Source organism: Balaenoptera borealis (genome assembly GCF_965194805.1).
Source record: "Balaenoptera borealis genome assembly, chromosome: 19".
In the NCBI taxonomy this organism is placed as follows: Eukaryota; Metazoa; Chordata; class Mammalia; order Artiodactyla; family Balaenopteridae; genus Balaenoptera; species Balaenoptera borealis.
The window spans coordinates 9,641,693-9,661,652 of record NC_138878.1 but is presented as its reverse complement, the minus strand read 5'-3'; the positions used below and the strand labels follow the sequence as shown (position 1 = coordinate 9,661,652).

At 40.0% G+C, this 19,960-nt stretch overlaps 1 protein-coding gene across 3 annotated transcripts in view; it reads right to left on the bottom strand.

Moving 5' to 3' along the window:
* Nucleotides 1–19,960, bottom strand: part of ADAMTS18 (ADAM metallopeptidase with thrombospondin type 1 motif 18) — a 150,819-nt gene that overhangs the window by 23,396 nt on the left and 107,463 nt on the right. For all 3 annotated transcript variants that reach the window (XM_082366319.1, XM_082366320.1, XM_082366321.1), the window contains 2 exons: nucleotides 3,076–3,217; nucleotides 342–468 (listed from right to left, as the gene is read on the bottom strand). In XM_082366319.1, coding sequence (XP_082222445.1) covers nucleotides 342–468; nucleotides 3,076–3,217 — 269 coding nt within the window. The remainder of the gene's footprint in view (nucleotides 1–341; nucleotides 469–3,075; nucleotides 3,218–19,960) is intronic.

Sequence of the window (19,960 nt, the reverse complement as noted above, 5' to 3'; positions counted from 1 at the left end):
TTCTATGTTATTTAAATATCTGTTTTAGTTCAGAGAAGAGGGGTCTCTATGAAAAGGTTGAAAAAAGATGCCTTTATGCCTTTCTTTACCCCAAGGTTATGTTGGCATAGCCACAGTCTGAGTGTCTGAAGCAAATTTGTGTTTTTCAAGTTATATATTTTAACTGCAACTCTCGTCTCCTTTCTTACATTGCCTTTCTTTGGGGGTGGGGCAGGGGGTATTCTGTCTATCTTTGAATCACTTTTGATCAGAGGCATCGACAGTGGCTTCAACCATCTCCTATCAACAATAAAGGCACACAAGTACAGATGCAACCAGAAAGACATTTCCAGATGACTTACTAGGCAGGGCAGGAGAAGGCATTGCACATTTTGGGTTCAGTTGCTGGCTTGGCTCTTGCATTGCAGAATGAGGAATTGACTTGAGTGTTTTGATCCCGTAAGCAAATGGCCTTGACACTTATGTAACCTAATAAGACATCAGAAGTTACAAAGTGAAAATTGCAGATAACCAATTCCATTTAGTTTCCAAGTTTAGCTTCGGGTTTACCAGGGTTCTGATATTTTACTGAAGATACAGAACCTAAATATTGTATGAAAACACTTCCTTCTGATAAAATCTACAACTCATGTGAATTCCACCCTAATGCCATGCCCCCCCAAGATAATAGTTTTCATATTTTAATACTTTTTAACATGTAGCATCGTAGTTTTCAAGACTGTCATGGATTCTAGAACGATATAGTAATAAAGGCAGCCTTTTGAAAACAGGGCAATATCTGTTTGAGGGAAATATCCCACAAGCTTTAACTCACACTGCACATATCTAATGGAAAATGTTCTTCAAAGAAAAATCTTGGAATTATGTGTGGAAACTCTTAAGATTTTGCTTTTTCATGAAGCATCTTCTATACTTCCCTGAGAGTATGTGCATATATAAACAAAAAGTTGAACTCACTGAATATGTGTTCATACTTGTCCGCAAGGACTCTGGTTTTTTGTTTCTGTCTGTTCACCCCGCTGCCTTGTTTTCAGTATTCATTTCAGGACCTCTCATCAAGATACACTTTATTTTGTGTGTGATTAACAGTATGTGTCAGCTCCCCCCATAGGAACGCTGCCTCCTCTTTCAATTGTCTTTATTCACATGGACTTTTCCTTAAAATGGAATCTGAGCAACAGTGAAAAGTCACTCCCACTAGAATGATTAGGTTGAAGGGGGTTTACTTTCAGGAGGAACCGATCAAAATACTGGGACTCCCTAAAGTTAAGAGTTTGCTTCTGGAGAACGTATTCATTTGGACTTGTCTTCTCTTAGACTTCCGACATGCTATGGTCTGTGAGTCACACGAAGGTGTTGCTAGCTCAAGGCAAAGGAGAATCCCATAATGCACTTGTCCAGCATCCTCCCCTTGGTTGTATTTATTCCCTGTAAATGGAAAATGGACTGAATCTCTCTCTTTCCCAAGGAACCTGTGCTCTCTCCGGAATACCAGGAAGTTATTGCGAATGATCTCAAAGAGCATTTGATACATGAACTGCTCATGCTCAAAGACTACGTGAAAAAGAACATAAAGATTATGGTTTCTGTTCTGTTAAAAAAAAAAACACCATAAAATGATACATGTGTGGCAATGTGTCTGAGTATGTGAAACACATGTGTTTTTATGTTTGCTTAAGAAAAAGAATACAATGATATAGACCAAAGTATTAACATCGGCTATTGCTGATTAAAAGATTATGGGAGATTATTTTCTTCTTTATAGCATATTGCTTTTAAAATGTGTATTAATAAAAAATATATTCCCTTTTAATTATTGAATATATATATTTAAAAAGAAGTATTTCCTCATATTTTGTTAACTAGCATGGGCAGCTGAAGACAGAATTTCTTCACTTTCTGTATTTCTGCTCTGTCTCTGGTCCCAAGATGCCCCAGTTTGCTCAGTGGGATGGACACAGTAGGGAGACCCGCTGTCACCAGGTGCTCTGAGCATGAGGAAATGAGCTTCATGCTTTGGTTTCATGGACTTATTTATGGACTCATTCTTCTTCCCAAAGGGCAAGTGTGACAAAGATTGACTTACCAACCAATATGTGATATTTTGGGACCTAAATAAAATGCCTCCCTTCTACGCACTGAGAGGATGGCTGTTGTTCTTCCTTCCTTACAAGGGCTGTTTCTCAGATTTAATCCATTTCCCTGCGGGGCTGGAACGCCACTGCTCCCACGTGTCAGATCACTGTCTTAAGTCTGCCTTGCGTGTGCTTTCACTGTCTTGCCCCTACCTTCTCTAAGTCCCACTGGGAGGCTGACAACAACAGAAAAGTCAGGACAGAAAGACACGAAGCTGTGAGCTGAAAAATCCATCAATGACTCAATCCTTACATTTATAAGAAATGGACACATGTTTTATATTTCCCCCCCTTGTAAGTTTCAGATGCATAACTTTTGAGTCCTGGTTGTGGCTGAGTTGAGATTTGTGTGAGTTGGTTCCTTTCTACATAGGAAAATCCCCGAAGAGTACAAATAATATTTGTTTTTTTTTTTTTTCTTACAGTGACAGTTCCCATAAAGATAGTTCTTTTGTTGCTTATTTAAACCATACAATGGAAAGACGTCTGGAGTGAAAGAACCTGGTTTTTTTTTTTTTTAAAAAACAGGGCAGGTGGGGGGGGTTCTACAAAAGGAAACTGAGGCAAGTGGGGGCCAGACCATGCTGGGTCCGGTGGGCCACGATGAGGAGCGTGGGTTTCATCCAAGTGCAAAGAGGAGCCATGGATGACTTTGAAGCAGAAGAACATAATTACATTTTTTTTTTCTGTTGCTGTAATATTTTTTTTGAATTATTTTTTTATACAGCAGGTTCTTATTAGTTATCTATTTTATACATATTAGTGTATATATGTCAATCCCAATCTCCCAATTCATCCCACCACCCACCCCCTGCCCGCCACTATTCCCCCCTTGGTGTCCATGTTTGTGCTCTACATCTGTGTCTCTATTTCTGCCCTGCAAACCGGTGAAAGACCCTGTTTAAGGAGAGACATGGAAGACAGTGAGGAAATCAACTACCTCCACCACAGGAGAAGGAGCAATCTGACTGCACTGTACTCCAGGTGTGGCTGTGTCTTTCTGAGGCTGGCTGAGTTCCATTCACGACCTGGGGAAGTGCATACTTCCAAGATATCCCCGGATTTTTGCCTTGCATCAGAATCTGGACAGTGTAAGATACAAATCAGAGATCAAGAGACAGGTCAGACCCTGGAATTCCAGAAATCTCACTGAACATTTTAGAGATATTTGCATGCCATTTTGACCTCCAAGCTGGTTCACATCATTGTTCCCAAGTATGTTTTATGTTGATTTAAAGTTTGCCCATGACACTTTAAAATGTGTACCTCTAGAGCACCAGACCTGTGATTTAGAAAGACAGTAGGGAAACAGGACATTTGCTATAAGCCCACAGCCCTCAGTTCTAGGCATATCCAATGAATAAGGCAAGAAAATAGATTTTTACCTTATGTTGAAGGAGAGGTTATACTATGAGGTCTCAACCTTCACTTTAAACTTGAAAGCCTAGCATGATACTAACACATACTGGTGCTCCACAGATAACGGTTGAAATTGAATCAGCGTATATAGATTTTTATGATTTATCCTGGGCCACAACTTATAATCCCTCTCCTGGATGCCAGTAGATGCTAGGCACAAGGGAAGCACTCAGAAAACCTTAGAATACCCCACTTGGCGTCCCTATCTTCAACCTTAGAATCCAGGCAGATTCCCAATAGGATTTCCAAAGAGAATCTGCCCAAACAGTAGGTGTCTGTTAACTGTGTACCAGAATGAGCAGATAAGACAAAAAGAAATATGATCAGAAGCAGTGGTTGGTAATATATATACTGGAATGGATTTGACCTCAAAAGGGCAAGGACTTGGGATAAATCTGATACTATCAGGTCTGACTACTAAAATAAGAGCAATCATTTACTGGCACTTCCCAGGTGTCAGACACTCTGCCGGGGCTTTTTCTATGCATTATTTCAAGAGTCCTCTAACCACTCTATAATGTAGGTGTCTATTTTTTCATCGAAAAAAAAAACCAACAAAAACTGAGATGAATGAACTTGTGCAAGATCATACAGGTGACCGGTGAATGAGATTAAAACAGAATTTAGGCCCTCCAACAAAATGTGCCTAAGGACTGTAAGATATCACCTTTTTATTTTTTTTCTTGGAGTATAGTTGATTTACAATGTTGTGTTACTTTCAGGTGTAGCAAAGTGATTCTGTTATATGTGTGTGTGTATATATATGTGTGTGTGTGCACATATGTGTGTATGTATATATATTCTTTTTCAAATTCTTTTCCATTATAGGTATTACAAGATATTGAATAGAGTTCCCTGTGCTATACAGTAGGGCCTTGTTGTTCATCTATTTTATATATAGTACTGTGTATCTGTTCATCCCAAGTTCCTGATTTATCCCTCCCCCCCCACCCCTTTCCCCTTTGGTAACCGTAAGTTTGTTTCCTATGTCTGGATATCACCTTGTTTTTGGTGTAGGCAAACACATTATTTGCCTCCCTTCCTGATCCTCTCTTTTCTTAACTACTTCTCTTTGTTTTTTCTTTCAAGCTCAAAGCATGAATACAAACAGCTGGTTTTCTCCCAACCCGTGTCTTGTGAAAAACGTGTGTTACCACCAGAACTGGGCATTCATGGCCAAGAAGCCATGAATGAATTTTAACAGGTTTCCAGTTAAAAATAGGAACTCCTGGCTCTATCTCTGTCTGGTGGGATCCCACCTCAATTAAAGTTGGGTGGGTGGCAGCAGTTCAAGGACCTCCTTACACCAGACCGCTCCTTAGGATACTACAAAATGGTTTCCACTTTGCTATTAGCTTAAATATCTCCAGAAGTATTATGGCTTGCTCTGAAGATTCCATGGTGTAGTCATCATTTGTCATCCAACAAAACAAATCCTGGTGGCCCCCAGAAACAACCAAATTGTTAATAGATGGGTCTTTGTTTCCCTCACCCCCATCCAAAACAAAAAGCAAACAAAACACAACAGGTAGTACCATTAAAATCAACAAATGACGAATTCTCATTAGTCACCAATGAAAACCTTCTCAAAATCAAGGTCTTAGGAGTCTTTGAATTCCAAGGATCTTTCTAGTCTTTGCCTTTCTTATTTTTGCAGCTAAGTGATACAAACTGTTCTTGGAATCATGTGTTCAGTTATGTTATAACATTACATATATTTTGAATAAATAGAATGCTTTCCTTATTTGAGATTTTTTGCAGTGTTTTTGTTAATGTCTTCATGTGATATTATGTAAACAGAGACACTATAGAGCTTTATTCACAATCAAGCTAGAATTTTGAGAGGAATTTCACATTCAGAAGGTAATACTGATGCTCATGGATATTTCAACTCAATTTCTCCTTGAGTTAAAGTGATATCTCAAATGTGACACTTTTGGTTGCTATTTTCTTTATGCAATAGTAATGCAGAGTTCTTGTAGGGAAGAAAATAACACGTGTGCAAGCATGGCAGTAAAATACAGGTGAAATGTATCAGAGTTAGAGTGAGCTAAGGCTCAAGATCAGGATGATATTACAATAGAATGGAGTTGCATCACACATGCACATAAGATAGACAAATTCAAGGGCAAGCGTGATAGAGACAGAAATCCACTCACTTAGCTCCACTTCCTAGTACCACCCCACCCCACATTCAGACTAGATCCTGACTTCCACTGCCGCAGGGGAAAGGGATCCCCAGTAGAAATGCAAAGAAAAGAAAAAATAACTTTAGTTCTTGCCTTTTCAATGTCAAGGACTTATGTTCTGGTGATTTAAGAGTGGTTTAGCACATTTTCAATGAGCATTTGAAATATATTCTACTTTCACCTTTTAGACAGATTCTAGAACCTAGGCCATACATGGCATGTGGTTTCACTGTAAAAATTTTTAAATGTTGCTGTGAACAGCAGGATGCATTTGAGAGGGAGAAAAAAAAGGACTGTGAAGGTCAAAGTGTCATCGCTATTAAACAAACAAAAACAACCAAGATGTCAAGTTTCCCTAGGCTTCCAGTAAAGCAATCCATAAAATATTATTGATGCTACCATCAAGAAGAGAATGTAGGCACTCTCTCCCATCAAATGTGTTTCTGCATCTGGACCCATACATTCCTCTCCTTCTGTTACCCAGGATGTCCTGTCCTGGCTCCTCCCAGGATGCTCAGCCCGGGTTGTCCACTATTGCCCTGGATCCCATCTTCCCTCATCTACTTAAGGGCGTCACTGCTAGTGTCGTCCCCTCTCTCTTGAGCCTTATTGAAATGTCCCCGTCTATTGGATCATTCGATAAGCACATGAACATGCTATTATATCCCTCATCTCAAGAGGAAAAAAATGATCTCATCTCTACATACACTTCCAGCTCACATTCACTGTTTCCCTTTATAGCAAAAATCCCTCTAAGAGTTGCCTTGACTTTGGATCTCCGCATATTCCTCATTCTCCCGTGGTCCCTCTTTCTCAGGCATCCCTCCGCACCACATCACTGAAACCTCTCTTTCAAGGGCACCTTGTCACTTCCAACAGTCAACGGCTTTGTCTTACTCAACCAATCACAAGCACTGGACATAGCTGATCACTTCCTCCTGTTTTCGCTATTAGAAACCCATCATTTCAGTTCTTTTCCTCCCTTACTGACCGACCGACCATCCCTAGTTTCTTTTGCTGAATCCTTATTTCCTAATGATTCAATGTCAAATTGACTTCCAACCTCTCGACCTCCTGTTTTTCTATACTCACCCCTCTAGGTGATCTCATCCAGTCCTGTAGTTTAAGTGCAATCTACAGGTTGACCACTCCCAAATTCATAACTCTACACCAGCACTTTCCAATAGAACTTTCTGCAATGATGACAAGTATTATACTATAAACCTGTGTTGTTCCACGTGGCAGCCGCAAGCCACATGTGGCTCTTGAGCACTAGTATACATTGTGATTGAAGAATAAGACGTTATGTTTAATTTAATCTAAATCTAAACTTAAAGAACCACATGTGAGTAGTGGCTACCATATGGGACAGCACAGCTGTAAATGAAACCCATCCTCTGACCTCCACATTCACATAGTTAACTGTCTATTGAGCATCTCTACTTGAATGTTTAAAAGGTAAACAAAGTCCAACAATGAACTCTGGATTCTCCTCCCTGTTCTCTGAAAGGCTGTTCTTCCCAGTCTCACAAAATGGCAACCCAATCCTTCTAATTGTTCAGGCTAAAATAGAAAGTTGATCTCCTCTCTTTTACTCACACCCCACACCTAATCGACCAAGAAATGGTGTTATCTTTACTTTCAATATTACTCAAATCTGACCACGTCTCACTTTATCTATTGCTACTGCTGCTTCCTTGGTCTAAGCCGCCATCATCTCTTTGGATTTCCATGATCATGGCTCTCTAGGGATGAGGAGAAGCCATATTCTCTAGCGGAGGAGATGGACACATCCACACTCAAAAATAATATGGTTACTTAAGAGGTTAAAAACAAAGTGCCATATAACCTGCCAAGGGAAATCAAATGTTACTGTGAACTTGGGGGGAGGGGATCACATGACTACCTAAGGAAACTGTGTAGCTGTTACTTAATTAATGAAGTATTTTGGTGATGATTCCCGCCAAGAATCCACAAAAGAACAAAAGAATTTATTTTCTTTGAGGATTTCTATTCCCCCCAAAAGGACAAACTTTTATACTGAGTTTCCCACCTTCCTTCCCTTAGGTAAAGCAAAAATATGTAAAGATCCTCTGAAAAGTAAAACATCTGAGCTAAAAGTAGTTAATAGCAAGAAGGCAACTAATCCATTTCATACTATCAAGGTAATAAAAGAAGCTTACTTATGCAGCCATGGCAAGAAGAGAAATAACTCCCACGATTTACTGTAAATGTGCACAAAATTATGCAACTTTAAATTACTAACTCATAACATATGTCGTAGCTGGTTATTGCCATATTACTAGTACAGTTCTATAGCCAATGGCCTACAGGACATATTGTTTATATTTTGTTTGTTGGACATATTAATGCATTCATTGAATGCACAAATGAATAAGACTCTCAACTTTAAAAAAAATCAAATGACTCACGGCTTCACTATAATGTGTGTGTATCTGTAAGGTCACAGGAGAGTTCTATGTGTAATCACATAGGCTGAAGGACAACATTTGTGTAAACCAGCAGAAAGCTGACTTTAGAATTTACTTTAACATCAGCTCATAAAGCCTTCTTAAAGAAAGTAATTATTTAAACAAATAGACACCAAGATCAAATATATAAATGATGAGTATTTGCCAATTACATTATTTGCTTCTCTATGATAATTTAGGCATTCTCTGCCCTTTTCCTAATCCTGTATGAGGAACAAAGTAACCAAGAATGGAATACACAGCAGTTGTCTTATCTTTTTGTTTGATGCTTGCAATAGCGAATCCTTTGGAAATAGACTGATCGTCTGGCTGAAAGAATCTCTAAGTCCCTTCTTTACCCCATTCTGAAAAAAGATTGGACTTTGTTAAAAAAAGAAAAAAAAAGTCAATCCCACCCTCAGGATTGGCTACATAATTTGCGGGGCCCAGAGCAAAATGGAAATGCAAGGCTCCTTGTTTAAAAAAATGATTAAGGATTTCAAGCTGGTGACAACAGAACAGTAAACCAAACATAAGGCACTTCTGGGTCCAAGGTCCCCTGTGACTTTGCGGGTTCCACGTCCATGAAGCCACCTCTGCCCAACCTTAAGGCTGAGGTTTTCTCACCTGCATCAGTTTTAAGACACAATGAAAAATGTTCCAAATTCTAAATGGTCCTGCAGTCTAACAATGACTTTGCCCACTCCTCTTAGTGGAGATGACACCCACTAATTTGGCAGGCTTGGCTATACCTAAGTACCTCAGTGAGACCATGACCATCACCTTGACCACAGACAGTGCGACCCACCCGAAGCTCGGAAGCAGGACCGTGGGACGACGTGTGATAACCGCATAGCTAAGATTCTAACTGCCTCTGCGGATGCCGAGGAACGAACACATCTGAAACAATACGTCATTTGAAAATGCTAATTCCCATCACTCACATCTATTTAGAAATATTTTCAGTGACCCTGTCAAGCGCAGTCAATAACTTTTTTCAGCACTAGTGGAGAACACAAAGGCCCTCCGGGTCACATGGATGCCACAACCCTCCCCCACCCCCCATCAGAGCACAACATCACAATAACGCCCCGTGCTGCCTGTCGGACTGTATAGCCCAGCTGTGAAACGCACAAGTTTGGAAAGACCGCCAGCAATTCAGTCTACTTAACTGGACTTAGTCCAGAGGATTTTCCAGCCAACTGGCACTGGGTCTCTAACTTACAGTTGGCAAGCAACCTCCTTAAATGCTTCCAGGTCCTCAGTAGAACTGTGCAGTGTCTACCTTTAACACACCAACCACCTGACTTCAGACACAGCACTCAGCGGCTCTGACCGCAGGGTGCGGAGCTATAAAATTTACAGCTTCTTAAGTTGGAAAACCACAGACGATGGGGCTGGACTCTACCAACTGCCCTCCGAAGGAAGGGGGATGCAGGTTCCGCTTGGGGCACACAAAGTTAAAACAAAGGACACACTGAGTAGTCTTGGGTAAACAGCTTGCTTTCTGTCGCTCCCACTTTTAATTTGTAATGTGCAAACTATAAATGCCTTCAATCAGCTTCATTTTTGTTTCATTACTTAAGGCCCATTTTTCCTTTTAAGGAAGTTGTCCTAATTCTCCCATGGAAACTAAAGAGTTATGCATAGGTTCTGAAGACCGACATTTTATTTAGTGCATGCTTGGAAGCTTATTTCTTGTCTTCAGTCAGGTACTTGATCGCTTTAAAAAATAACAGCAGCAATACTTAGTGTGTTATGCCAGGCAAAGCACTGTACAAGCATTATCTCATTTAAAGCTGACAACACCACTCGGGACTTCCCTGGTGGCACAGTGGATAAGACTCTGCGCTGCCAAAGCAGGGGCCCCGGGTTTGATCCCTGGTCCAGGAACTAGATCCCACATGCATGCCGCAACTAAGGAGCCGGCGAGCCGCAACTAAGGAGCCCTCGAGCCGCAACTAAGGAGCCTGCCTGCCGCAACGAAGACCTGAGGCAACCAAATAAATAAATATTAAAAAAAAAAATAAAGCAGATAACAATACTATGAGGTAGGCACAGTGCTGTTAATATCTTAGTACTGTAGATGAATGCACCAATACACAAGGCCACATAGCTAGTAAGTAGCAACACTGGGAACTCAAGTCTCTGATATTGTCCGACTCCCAAACTTGACATCTTAACTCTTGGGACACTGCATCTCCAGGTCTGAAATGTCACATCTAGGATTCTAATTTAAAGTTCTAAAGACTGGATGAACCGTTGAAAAGACGTTGTCACCAGGATCCAAGAGCATGCTATAACATTTACATTGTGCTATTGGGTTCCAACCTGAAAATGTTGTTTCTTGAACACGCTAATATCTGACTTAAGGATACATGATTTTTAATCTCCTCAATCCATTTTCCCCTGCATTTATAGAACTGTTGGATTTCACCATTGTTTTAACAGCTGAAATACAACCTACTTTATAGATTGACCCCTTCCGATAAATGATGAATTTCGCCGTACATTACGTGTTGACTAAGTCAGGGAAGGGATAGTTTTGTAGTGTAAATTCCTGTTTTTGTATAATCCTGTGATTTTTTGGAAGCCTCGTGATGTGAAAAATCAGCCAGTTGTCTTTGTCTTCTTATTTGCTTCAAAGCCTGAAAAACATGACCAGGTATCACCACTGCTATTAGGTGTGAGTGAGTTGGATTTGACAAGACACAGCACCACAAAGACCCCGATCGGGGCCTTGGAAGTACATCTGTGAGGCAGCTTCAAAGGTGTGGGCTGACACATTGAACCCTGACTACAGTTCTAATTCAACTCATCAACATTCCTCAGAGTTTAGTGAAGAGAAATAGTGTTCTCCGACCTGTCACAGAAGTATTTGCCATGAATTAACTGGAGGCCTGCACTTCAAATAGCAAATGGCAATCTCTAGACAAATGATGTGGCATCATGAAAGCACATATGAATCGTCCTCTGGAGTCTGGAGTTTCCTATCATCTGTTCTGAATTTATTCTCCATTACTTCTTTGCCTCTTTTGTGTTTTGTGTCTTCACTCCATCCCTGCTCCTTGGATAATCTCCTTTCCCTTACACTGATTTTATCGTGAGGCACATCTTTACTCATTTCAGCTCCTTCCCCTTGCGGGGGGCGGGGGATGCAGACAGCAGGGTCACAAGGAAGGAGCTGGATGAGAAGGTAAGTCTCTGTCAGCGATGCTTGCACACTGTCAACTCAGTGATCAACGTGCCTGTCCACCTGGTCCCCCGCCACCCCATCATCTCCTTTTGCCAAAGAGTGGAGGAAGTTGTTTATTATAGTAATTTTCTTTAGATGTCTTTTTCTGCCTTGAAACTGGCCTGTGGTTAACCTATTTGTCACTTACTGTCATTACAAAGGCTGCTGTATTTGTCAGCTGCGGGATTCTCTCTTGGTACACGATTAATTGGGAAAGGGTTTTCAAAGAGTTAAACACCCCCTTTTGCCCCTTAACAGAGACAGAAAAAAAAAATCCTTAACATAAAGGAGAGCTTTCATTTTTAAGACCTTTTTTTTTAAAAAAAAGGAATGCTGTAAAAACACAGGTGATCATATTTCAGTCCTAGACTAGCAACCTGTGTTATCATGTCGTCCTGACTCACTGTTTATCAGACGGAGATGAAGTTACTTTATAAATGAAACACTCATGATGAATTTCCTCACCTACCCTCCAACTGCATGACAGTTTGATGGAGAATATGACTCATTCACTGTTGTGTGTGAGAGAGAGACAGATAGAAACAGAGACAGAGAGAAACAGAGACAGAGAAAGAGAATAAAGGAGAGGAAGGAGAACAGGGGGAGAGGGACACGAGAGGGGGAAGGGGGAGGCGGGGAGGTGGGGAGAAGGGGGGCGGGGAGAGAGAGAGAGAGAGAGTGTGAGAGCGTGCATCAGCTAGCAAAAAAGCTGATCTTCAGTCACTTCTAAAGAATGTGTCATCTCTAAGTGGACACCTTCACTAATCATGAAAAAAAAAAGAGAATTTTTGTGTTTTTCATTCTCATTGCCAAGGCTCCCTAAAATTGTATCTTAAACGGGCCTTTTGCACTGCGCTTATACAGAGGACAAAACCAGTGACCTTATGTTACCTATAGCTCAATCTCAAAACGGAAAAACATTACATTTTCAGCCATACTCAAAACGTCCAGCATATAGACGTCTACTTCAGATTAAATGATTATTTTTCCACGAAGGCATGTGTAAATTTCAACTCTGAACTTCAGTTTTCACATTTCTACCACTTCAAAATTTAATTCCTTGTACAAGACACACACACACACACACACACACACACACACAATTTAGCTATGTGATGTGCAGAAGATTTAGTTTTTCTTGTGTTCCCAAACCCAGTAAAATAAATATGGTAGGTCTATGCATAGTATCCTGAAGAGTATTGAAATATAAGCTGACTTTTAAATCTTTCAGATGATTAATGAGTGCACTAGTTCAATGAGAAATTCCTTAGACTCTATGCCAGACTCATGTTGTAGGGGATAAGCTGAAATAAAGAAAGATGTGGAAATTATCTAGTTTATAATAACTGTGTCTGTAGTGATCTCAGAAAGTATATGGTTGCCAAATCAATATTGATTTCTTTCTGTGCTGGGGTGTGCACGTGTGTGTCATTTTCCCCTGGGCAATGCAGAAATATGATACAGAGTCATGAACATTAGCTCCATTTCTCCAAGTCATTTACATGTATATGGATGTCTGTACTTCAAAATAAAAACTTGATTGATGGACTTAAATAATGCCTAAAAATTTAAGACCTCAGACAATCATATAAATCCTTGATTACCCTTAGGAATTTCCTCTTGGCCACTGAGGAAATTAAGGGGCCAGCTCAGTCTAAATTGACATCCACCTGTTGCTAATGTTGGACCATGTAGAATCCGGGTTCCGAGAAGAATGAAGGTTTGTAACAGAGACAGTATTTGAAAATTGGGCAGGCACAGGACTTGGTGATAAAAGTGAAAATCTATTTTCCATTTAAACTGAGCTTCCCTATGAAGACATTCTGTAAAGTTTTGACATTAAAAATAACCAGAAGCAGAAGACACTTTTGTGTCAGGCCATGCACTTATTTCTTGAGGTTAACTGACAGCAGTCAATCTGTCCCAGGACTGCATTACCCCTGCCTTGCACTAGAAAACACCCAGAAATAAGTGAAAAGATCTGTTAAACCCACCACCCTGGGAGGGCAAGTTGCTGTTCTCCCAGATTAAGGTAAGTCAACTGTGAACTAACTGGTCAGCAAGTTCTTATGTGTAAATTATTCACTCTGGGAAAGGCAAGCCTTTTAGAAAGCAGATCGATTCCTCAAATGCAATTGAGGAGATCAAATTTCAATATTTAAATGCCCTTCACTGTACTTAACTTTCAACTGTACAATTCTAGGACTAGTCCTAAGAGATGATGAAATCCAGTGGTTTTTAAAATGTGTACCGCAGAAGTCTAAGCCTTTCAGAGAACTTCAGATTACGACTGTGGTTTGGGACAGAAGGGCAGAAATGGGGAGGAGAGGCTGGCCTCTGGGCCCTGTCACTCTTGACTTTGGTCAGAGAAAGTCTCCTTTCACTTGATTTATTGTCTCCATGTATGATTTTTCAACTTGGAAAGAAGATTCTACTATTTATTTTTTTTTATTTTTAATATTTATTTATTTATTTGGTTGCACCAGGTCTTAGTTGCAGGAGGTGGGTTCCTTAGTTGCAGGAGGTGGGCTCCTTAGTTGCGGCAGGCAGGCTCCTTAGTTGCGGCTCGTGGGCTCCTTAGTTGTGGCATGTGAACTCTTAGTTGCGGCATGCATGTGGGATCTAGTTCCCTGACCAGGGATCGAACCTGGGCTCCCTACATTGTGAACGCGGAGTCTTATCCACTGTGCCACCAGGGAAGTCCTTCTACTCTTTAAATGAATGAATGAATTTTATCATCGGATGTCATTCATTCAGTAAATTTTTGTTTTTGAGTGACCACGATGTTCCAGATACTATGCCAATTGTGGAATCTACGAAGAGGAGTTAAGTCATCTTTCGGCAATATAGGGTTTCAGGTGCTTAGAAGTGCTTCAAGACAGTGTTACAGGACAGAGTAGAAGACATTAGTTTAGTCTGGGGAAATCATTTCCCAAATGAGAAGATTGGGCCTCAGATAGCTTAAGTGACTCATGCAAAGTGACAGAGTAGTATCTGAGTGACCTGTATCACCAACTATTTATAGAGATGTTCCCTGTTCAGACCCACGTTGCTTCCAAAAAGAATGGGATCAACATACCAAAACTCGCTCTTCACATTTCTTAAAGACCTGAGACTATAATGATTTGGTGACAAGATTTATGTCTTAACCATTGGTGTATCTCCAATGTCTATATAGGGTTGGGCACAAATGGGCACTCAACAAAAGTTTAGTTTTCTTTTATCAGACGTCAAGAGGAAATAAACAGAGGAATACTGCTTTGAAGGTAGCTACCTAAATCAACACATGAGAAAGTAGTTGACGATAAGACTTAGCTAAGATATTGGGAGGATCTGATGAAAATAAATGAATGAGATATAAAAAGGGACGTTCTCCTTACACTGCCATCCTCATGTGTTCTGGCAAACACACCCTTCTGCTGAATTTTACACTATAATACGAGCTCAGTGAACGTGCAGTCATTTTAAGCGGCCAGGAGAGAAAGTGCTTTCTTTCACAGACTTATACTTTCTGTGGATAGAACAGCACTTTCAATTTTGGTAGGTTCCCACTTTCATCATCCCACAGGATTGTGAAACACATTCAACATTTCGTATTGGACTGAACATATTTTTGGCTCCAAAAGTATTCATTTTGGTTCAATTCATAGTTGCACGGAAAGGCATATGAACTTTATTTAACTTCCTTTAAAGAAGAAGGCCATGGATTACTTGGATGTTGATATATAGCCTAGTTTTAGAAAATGTAATTTATCGCTTATTGTGATTTTCAGTTTTTAAAGTCACTGTGTTCTCTCGATTTTGGAGAGGCATGAGCATGCGATAAACACCGACCTGAAATTTGATGATGTTCTCCTGAGAGCAATAAAGTACAATTTAAATATTAAAGTCATTAGCCCAAATTCTTTGAAAAGATAAAATAGACATAATACTAGGTTACTGGATTGGATTTTTAAAAATCTCCTAAAATAGTTGCAAGTTTTGAATGAAACCATAACTCCTTTTAAAAATACAAGCAAGGCATGACCAATTAATCATACATGTTTCTCTCTGGAATATTTTCAGACAAGTCACATTCTTAGGACATAAACTGAAGCTTTCATGGAATCTGTAAGTAGAATGTATACATAAAGTAAGACTTTGTAAAAACAATAGCTAAGCAAATGTGACCTTACTGCATTGTGGTAAAACTACAATTTTGTATTTATAGAGATCTTATTATAGTTTTTACCCTATTTATATAGTAGTGAAAATTATTTTATAAAACCGTACATATCCAGTTGAACCTGGGGAAGACTTTATGTTTTTATAATTTTACTAGATCTATCCAATAATTTATCCTTACATTTTGATTGTTTGTGTGTTTGTTTTTTTCCCCCAAGGAGCTGTCTGTATTTGTAAGGACAATCCAGCTGTTTTTGTTTGTTTCTTAGTTTGTTTTCTGGCCGTGCCCCACGGCTTGTGGGATCTTAGTTCCCCAACCAGGGATTGAACCCAGGCCCTCGGCAGAGAGAAAGAGGAGTCCTAATCACTGGACCGCCTGGGAATTCCCTGTATTTGCAAGAAAATCGATGACGAACCTGACCGATTTTGCAGAACTCCATCACCAATTGAGGCCACCCTTCCATTTCTCAAAAATAGCTCCTAATCATCAGGAAAATGTTTGGACCTGGTGAACAGTCCAAAGATTTAGTTTTAATCAGCACTAAATAATGGAGATGAGTGAGATAAGGAGTTACACTTCAATTAAGCAAAGCCCAGATAAAAATTCTCAGCTTCAGGCTGGCATAGCGTTCGGTGACAATGTGGCCATTATCTGGTCAATTTGATCAACACAGACAATGACAGGGGACATTCAGGTTCTAAACATGAAAGTCAGAAGGAACTCTGTGATTCTGCTTTGCACTTTCCATCACTTCTTGTCTCATTCTTTGTTGTGGTTTTCCTGCAGATAACGTATGTTTAACAGCAAACCTTAAATTACACACAGAACTGTGAAAGCCTACTGGAATGGCTTTGTGATTATGAAGAAAATTGGACAGAGAAACAGCAACAACAAAAAATGGCTGCTTGTCATCAAGTAGTAAAATGCATATTTCTCATGAGGAATCATTTGGGCTCAGTTCTGGTTGCCCAGGGCAGAAGCCCTGAGAGACACCCACCTTCCAATTTGGTAATTTTCTAGCCACAGAACTTGGTTTGTGTACATCTGCTTAGAGATGGATCAAAGGCCTCGTGGCAAAACTAATGAAACCATGTTGCTCTAAAACTAATCCCTTGCAAGCTAAATATACCTCTCTAAAGAAAATATACCTTTTCTAAAGAAATGGAAAAGATGTTTGCTGCTCAAATGCTTGATAGAAAAGAAATAAACATATCCATCTAAAAAATTAGGACTGAATAAAAAGTCTCAAAATCTTTAACCAGAAAGTTCAATTCCTATGCCTTAGGTGTAATTACAGGGTGATTTTAGGGCCTTGATTCACTGTTGAGCTCCAAACTACCCTAACAATAGTCCAATTTGATTTGGGGTTCCTAATCTCATCTTCTGAAATAAAAGAAACAACCCAATCAAAAAATGGGCAGATGATCTAAATAGACATTTCTCCAAAGAAGACATACAGATGGCTGAAAAGATGCTCAACATCATGAATTATGGGAGAAATACAAATCAAAACTACAATGAGGTATCAGCTCGCACTTGTCAGAATGGCCATCATCAAAAAGTCTACAAACAGGGCTTCCCTGGTGGCGCAGTGGTTGAGAATCTGCCTGCTAATGCAGGGGACACGGGTTCGAGCCCTGGTCTGGGAAGATCCCACATGCCACGGAGTGGCTGGGCCCGTGAGCCACAACTACTGAGCCTGCGCGTCTGGAGCCTGTGCCCTGCAACGGGAGGGGCCGCGATAGTGAAAGGCCCGCGCACCGCGATGAAGAGCGGTCCCCGCACCACGATGAAGAGTGGCCCCCGCTTGCCGCAACTGGAGAAAGCCCTCGCACGAACCGAAGACCCAACACAGCCAAAAATAAATAAATAAAGTAGCTATAGAACGCAGCTTTAAAAAAAAAAAAAAAAAAAAAGTCTACAAACAATAAATGCTGGAGAGGATGTGGAGAACAGGGAACCCTCCTACACTGTTGGTGGGAATGTAAATTGGTGCAGCCACTATGGTGAACGATATGGAGGTTCCTTAAAAAACTAAAAATAGAACTACCATATGATCCAGCATTCCCACTCCTGGGCATTTATCCAGAGAAAACCATGGTTCGAAAAGATACATGGACCCCCAATATTCATTGCAGCATTATTTACAACAGCCAAGACATGGAAGCAACCTAAATGTCCATCAATAGAGGAATGGATAAAGAAGATGTGGTACGTATATACAATGGAATACTATTCAGCCATAAAAACGAATGAAATAATGCTATTTGCAGCAACATGGATGGACCTAGAGATTACCATACTAAGTGAAGTAAGTCAGACAGAGAAAGACAAATATTATATGATATCACTCATATAGGGAATCTAATTTTTAAAAAATTATACAAATGAACTTATTTATAAAACAATCATGCAGATTTAGAAAACAAACTTATGGTTACCAAAGGGGAAATGTGGCAGGGAGGGATAAATTAGAAGCTTGGCGGTGCTTTGTGTCCACCTTGAGGGGTGGGATAGGGAGGGTGGGAGGGAGACGCAAGAGGAAGGAGATATGGGTATATATATATATGTATAGCTGATTCACTGTTATAAAGCAGAAACTAACACACCATTGTAAAGCAACTATACTCCAATAAAGATGTTAAAAAAAAAAATGTAAACATGCACACACAAAAATTAGGAGCTTGGGATTTACACACACACACTACTATATATAAAGTAGATAACCAACAAAGGCCTACTGTATAGCACAAGGAACTCTACTCAGTACTCTGTAATAACCTATATGGGTAAACAATCTGAAAAAGAATAGATACAGGTATATGTATAATTGAATCACTTTGCTGTACACCTGAAACTAACATTGTAAATCAACTATACTCCAATATAAAAAAAAGACCTGAGAGGGTTGGAAGAATATTTCCTAAAGACAGCTGCTCTCAATTGTGAAATCTTTGCGGGACCTTCTATCACACTGACAGAGATGACAGGACCTAGTATCTCAAGTTCACAAGATAATGGGAAATTAACTCACGGTCAAGACCTAGGGCCAGGGTTGCAAACTCAAATATCTACTGGGACCAGAAGCTCCTTTTTCGTAAAAGATGTCAAAATCTATATTTTTATAAGAAATCACCTGATATTAAACCTCTGATCCATTTTTTTTAAATTATGAAGATGTGGGAGCTGGATTTGGCCTGTGGTTGCCAGTTTGCTCATCATGGTCTGAGGTTTAGGTTTTTTAAAAAATATATCTGTTATATGCTCAGAAGGCAGAAGTATGGTAACAGTTAGAAACGTTATGTGCCAAGCACTCTGTAAGCACTGAAGTTATCTTAAATTCTTCTTATGCTAGCACTGACAGTTACCTGGTATTGTTTGCCCATTTTTACAAATGTGGACATTAAGTGACACAGAGGTGAAGATACTTGTCCAAGTTACATAGTTAATTACAAGTCTGTACTCTTAACCATACAATGGGTACAACATCGGACTTAGAATCCAAAGTTATGTTTAGTCTATATACAATGGAATATTACTCAGCCATTAAAAAGAATGAAATAATGCCATTTGCAGCAACACGGATGGACCTAGAGATTATCATACTAAGTGAAGTAAGTCAAAAGTAAGACAGACAAAAACAAATATCATATGATACTGCTTATATGGAGAATCTAAAAAAAAAGATGCAAATGAACTTATTTACAAAACAGAAATAGACTCATAGTCTTAGAGAATGAACTTATGGTTGCCAGGGGGAAGGGTGGGGGGAAGAGATAGATTGGTAGTTTGGGATTGACATGTACACACTGTTATATTTAAAATAGATAACCAACAAAGACCTACTGTATAGCACAGGGAACTCTGCTCAATACTCTGTATTAACCTAAATGGGAAAATAATTTGAAAAAGAATAGATACATGTATATGTACAACCGAATCATTTTGCTGTACACCTGAAACTAACACAACACTGTTAATCAAATATACTCTAATATAAAATAAAAATTAAAAAAAAAACACAGTGGTTAAGAATCCGCCTGCCAATGCAGGGGACACGGGTTCGAGCCCTGGTCCGGGAAGATCCCACATGTCGTGGAGCAACTAAGCCCATGTGCCACAACTACTGAGCCTGAGCTCTAGAGCCCACAAGCCACAACTACTGAGCCCATGCACCACAACTACTGAAGCCCGTGCACCCTACAGCCCACGCACCACAACTACCGAAGCCCGTGCGCTCTAGGGCCTGCATACCACAACTACTGAGCCCACGTGCTGCAGCTACTGAAGCCTGTACACCTAGAGCCCATGCTCCACAACAAGAGAAGCCACCGCAATAAGAAGCC